This window comes from Dromiciops gliroides, chromosome 3, assembly GCF_019393635.1.
Source record: "Dromiciops gliroides isolate mDroGli1 chromosome 3, mDroGli1.pri, whole genome shotgun sequence".
NCBI lineage: Eukaryota > Metazoa > Chordata > Mammalia > Microbiotheria > Microbiotheriidae > Dromiciops > Dromiciops gliroides.
The window spans coordinates 403,967,595-403,972,578 of NC_057863.1; the positions used below are offsets into that span (position 1 = coordinate 403,967,595).

Sequence of the window (4,984 nt, forward strand, 5' to 3'; positions counted from 1 at the left end):
TTATGTCTAAGAAAAACAGAACACCTGAACAAGACCTTGTGGAAATTGTTTTGTTTTGTTTTGCAGGGCAATGAGGGTTAAGTGACTTGCCCAGGGTCACACAGCTAGTAAGTGTTAAGTGTCTTTGGCTGGATTTGAACTCAGGTACTCCTGAATCCCGGGCCAGTGCTTTATCCACTATGCCACCTAGCTGCCCCCCATAGAAATTTATTTTGATTTGGGGACCCTGCCTTTGGTCTGAGATTAAAAAGCCATAGGCCCTCAGGGGGTTTTCTGTGTAAGAGGGGCTGGTGTCCCTCCCCCTCCCCCTCAGCTGAGCCAAAAAGTCCGTGGACTTTGCAGAACGCCAGGTCAGATGACTGGGGGGAAAAGCCCCAGCTCCCTCTGACCTGAGGGTATCTATCCCAGAGATCCCAGGCTCCTCCAGGCTGGGCTCTGGTGTAGCCCATGCAGGTCCCAGGCCCACAGCAAGGGGCACGGCCCCTGGAGCCCTGGCTGTGGTACACAGCCCTAGGGTGGTGGGTGGATTAACTTAGCATGTGCGGGGGTACAGGGAGCCCGAGGTTTGAGGGGAGAGAAGGAAGATATATACCAGGGGGTGGTCAGCACAGAGGTTGGAGAAGACAGACAGGGAGACTGCTACAAAGACGCTAGGGAGACTGCTACAAAGACACTAAGGAGACTGAAAAGGGGATGGAGAAAAAGCTACAAAACAGGGCAGGAGAGGACAGAGTAAGAGACATTGAGAGGTCCGTGAGAGAGAGAAAAAACGCTAAGGCAACTCAGAGGCAAGAGAGGTGAGAGAGACACACCAGAAGGGCATATAACTGCATTTCTTTACCCTTATCTTTTACATTGATTTTTTATAAATAAACTCTGCTTTGATTATTTAATTAAGAGGCTTCTTAATCTTTTGCTTATCAATTTGGGAGCAGAGCAGTGTGGAGAAATTTTTAAAAGGCCCTAACAGGTTGGCTTAGGAAATTAATAGCAGTCAGAAAGCCAGCCAGTCAAAAGTCCCCAGATTAGTACCCCAGTCAGATTAGGGCCCAGCCAGTAAATTAAAATATTTCCACAACCTTCCCTCTCTAAATCTCAAGGCTATGGGAAAAACAAAAAACAAACGCACACCAAAAAAAGTTCCCCAAAGAAAACATCCATAGCTATCATCCAGTTGTTTTAACTAACAACTAACATTTATATACCCCTTACTATGTGGCAGGCACAGTGGTAGGTGCTTCACAATCATTATCTCATTTGATCCTATGATAGGTTTATATCCTGTCCTGCAACCCTCCCCAAAAAAAGAAGAAAAGAACTTTTTTTGTTTGTTTTTTGTGGGGCAATGAGGGCTAAGTGACTTGCTCAGGGTCACATAGCCACTGTCAAGTGTCTGATGTCGGATTTGAACTCAGGTCCTCCTGACTCCAGGGCTAGTGCTTTATCCACTACAACACCTAGTGGCCCTCCAAAATATTATTCTGAGAAGGAGTCCATAGACTTTACCTCATTTTTTGTGGGACAATGACTATTAAGTGACTTGCCCAGGGTCACACAGCTAGTAAATGTCAAGTGTCTGAGGCTGGATTTGAACTCAGGTCCTCCTGAATCTAGAGCCAGTGCTTTATCCACTGGGCCCCCTAGCTGCCCCCAGGAAAAGGACTTCTAAGCAAATCAAACTATATTGGGGCCCTTTTCCTGGTAGCCCAAACCTGGGAGGTAAGGAAGTATCCTCCCACTGGGGAATGACTAGATTTCTACCCAGTGACATGTGAAGGGAATGTTACTGTGCCATAACAAGTGATGGAATGGACACTTGTGTGGGAAAGTGGGACAGACCTTTATGAACTGACCCAGAGGAAAAGGAAAACTAGCACAACCATTTTCACAGTAAGAACATTATAGCAAAACCCCCCAAACCAACCAAACAAACAAAAAATCCCAACAAACTTGGAAAACCCTGAGAAAGACAACAAGAGGCCTCACAGAGGCAATTAAGTTAAGATGCAGACAAAGCCTGTCAGTCATGGTCAGTGAGGAAATTGTTTTCCAGACTATATGGATGATAAGTGATGTGCATTGGAATTTGGGGTTAAATAGTAAGTTGTTCGGGGCAGCTAGGTGGCATAGTGGATAGAGCACCGGCCCTGAATTCAAGAGGACCTGAGTTCAAATCCAGCCTCAGACACTTAACACTTACTAGCTGTGTGACCCTGGGCAAGTCACTTAACCCCAATTGCCCTGCAAATAAATAAATAAATGAATGAATGAATGAATGGTGAGTTGTCCCAAAAGAATTACAAGACTCTGTGACTCAGTTTCTTAAGTTTTATTGCAATACTGTGGGTGACCACAGGGAGAGAACCAGAATATTGGAAAGGTATCTCTCAAATAAGGAAAGGAAAGACAGTTCTATTTATAGTATGGATAAATTGATTATCAGTCTCATTATAATAATCTCCACTTTGGGGAGGGTTACAGGGAAGGGCTTATCCTAATTTGGAGTTCCTGGGGTCCTAAGCCAACCCCTGAGGTGGGTACCTTTTTCAGTGGAGGTATGTTTCAGGGGGTTTACATGTCATAAGGTGAATCTGAGGACAAATTTGGCCTTTTCTGTGCATGTCTCTTTCTGATTCCCATGACTAGTTTCAAAATATAATCATTTTTCATTAGAATTTCTATAGGTTGTCTTTTTCCTTTATTGTTATTTTGACCTGACCTGCTCTGGTCCATTATAGATGTTGATCACTAGGGGTATGAGTGATATGGGAAAATACAGGGGATGAAACTGAGGCTTGAGCTGAGACCCCCAAAATGAAAATAGAACATACTGTTTATTCCCCTGAAGTCTGTGGTTTAGTACCAACTCCTGACATATGCCTCTGTTTACTGAAATATGTCTTCCTGTCTGCCAAGTAAACTTACCACAATGTACCTGTGAAAACCTACATGCATTTTCTCACTTAAGAGATATAAAAACGGCATTTTGGACACTTGTTGGCTACCCAGAGTATCAGAGGTGACTCTTCCTTATTTCTGAGTGCTGTTTGGGTTTCTTCGTCAGAACTTCCCACAACATGAGAACCTAACATAAGTTATCCATTAACTGGGGTCTGACTCCCTTTTAGAAGTAATATCTGAATTAAAGCTTAGGTCTTAGGTTTTTTTATTAACCCTTTTTTTGCTTCCCACATCAATAAGTATTGAGCTTTTTGTTTTTCGGGTTTTTAAAAATTGGATTGCTATAAAAATGCTTGTTAACTGGAAAAGAATAAAATTAGTAAATTCAACTATTTACATTTTTTAAATGGGCTCAGTGCCAGACACCCAGTAGGCAACTAATAATTGCTTCCAGACTTGGCTTTTTAAAAAGAAGGCTGGGGCAGGTAGGTGGCACAGTGGATAAAGCACTGGCCTTAGATTCAGGAAGACCTGAGTTCAAATACATCATAGAGACTTGACACTTACTAGCTGTGTGACCTTGGGCAAGTCACTTAATCGTCATTGCCCCACCAAAAAAAAAAAAAAAGAGGGAAGGAAGGTCCCGCGGGCGGGACGGGGAGGGGCATCTGCCCCTCCCCCACGGCCCAGGACCACGTGCTCCCCGGACCGAAGACCCGGTCAATACTGCACAGATTTAAAAACCGTCCTCCTCAGTCACTGTTCTCCACCAGATTGCCGAAAACCATCATCACCATGGCGACACAGGGCCAGAGACTACAACCAACCGTCGCAAATCGGCAAAGGACCGCCCTCGTCTCTCGAGCGTGCGGCAAATCACCCGACGGCATCCCAACAGCACTTTCGCCCCGGAGAAGAACAGCGCCCTCCGAGCATCTCCGCACTTTCGTCAGGGGTAAGCACCTTCCGGCCACCCGGCCGCTTTGCCTCCTGGGTAACGGGCAGTTCCACTTCCACTTCCGCCCCGGACGGGCCAATAGGACGGCGCCGCTGCCTTTCGGCCCTTCCTCCCGGTGAGCCTCGTGCCGGTGCACGCTGAGCTCCTCTCGGCTCCCGGCAGCTTCTGCTCTCAGAACTCTTCCCCGCCTCTTCTGTCTCCTCCCGTGTGCTTCGTGGCGCCGAAGAACCGAAGAGCAGCCCGGCCCCGCGTGAAGCCGACTCGAGAAGTTCCCCCGGTACCGCCGCCGCCGCAGCAGCAGCAGCAGCAGCAGCAGCAGCCGCCATCATGGTGAACGTGCCCAAGACCCGGCGCACCTACTGCAAGAAGTGCGGCAAGCACCAGCCGCACAAGGTGACGCAGTACAAGAAGGGCAAGGACTCTCTGTACGCGCAGGGCAAGCGGCGCTACGACCGCAAGCAGAGCGGCTACGGGGGCCAGACCAAGCCCATCTTCCGTAAGAAGGCCAAGACCACCAAGAAGATCGTGCTGAGGCTCGAGTGCGTGGAGCCCAACTGCAGGTCCAAGAGGATGCTGGCCATCAAGCGCTGCAAGCACTTCGAGCTGGGAGGAGACAAGAAGAGGAAGGGGCAAGTGATCCAGTTCTGAGCTGCCTCCGGCGCGCGCCCTGGCTCCCGGGAGATAAACGATTAAAATATTGAAGCTCCAGCATAGACGTGCCTCCGTCTCGTGTTTGCTGGGGGGAGGCTCGGGGGATTGGGGGGGGGGGCAGGCCTGGAGGGAGCCCGGCCCCGGGGCGGGGGAGCTGAGGAGGCGGGGGGGGGGGGCGAATGCAGCCAAAGTAGGGTCCACAGGAGCCGTCGGCAAATTGGAGGGGGTGAGAGAGGGAGATTTGGGGTTTGGGTATCCGGGAAGGCGGGGTAGAACTTGGGGAAAAAGGATAAGGAGTTACATTTTTGGACACGTGGGATGTACGGTAACTTGTCCAAAAGTTCAAGAGGAAGACTAGGGTTGGATGTATAGAAGGGGGCTTGGGGGGGGGTTATCTGCTTAGAGAAAATAACTGCAACTTTGGCAGCTGATGACGTCACCAAATGAGACAGAAAAGAGGTACCAGGATGGATC

At 48.6% G+C, this 4,984-nt stretch overlaps 1 protein-coding gene across 1 annotated transcript; it reads left to right on the plus strand.

Moving 5' to 3' along the window:
- The first annotated feature begins 3,952 nt into the window (after positions 1–3,952).
- LOC122751282 (60S ribosomal protein L36a) lies at positions 3,953–4,572 on the plus strand. The gene has a single exon (XM_043998272.1). The coding sequence runs from the start codon at positions 4,187–4,189 to the stop codon at positions 4,505–4,507; it is 321 nt and encodes a 106-aa protein (XP_043854207.1). The 5' UTR covers positions 3,953–4,186; the 3' UTR covers positions 4,508–4,572.
- Positions 4,573–4,984: the final 412 nt, after the last annotated feature.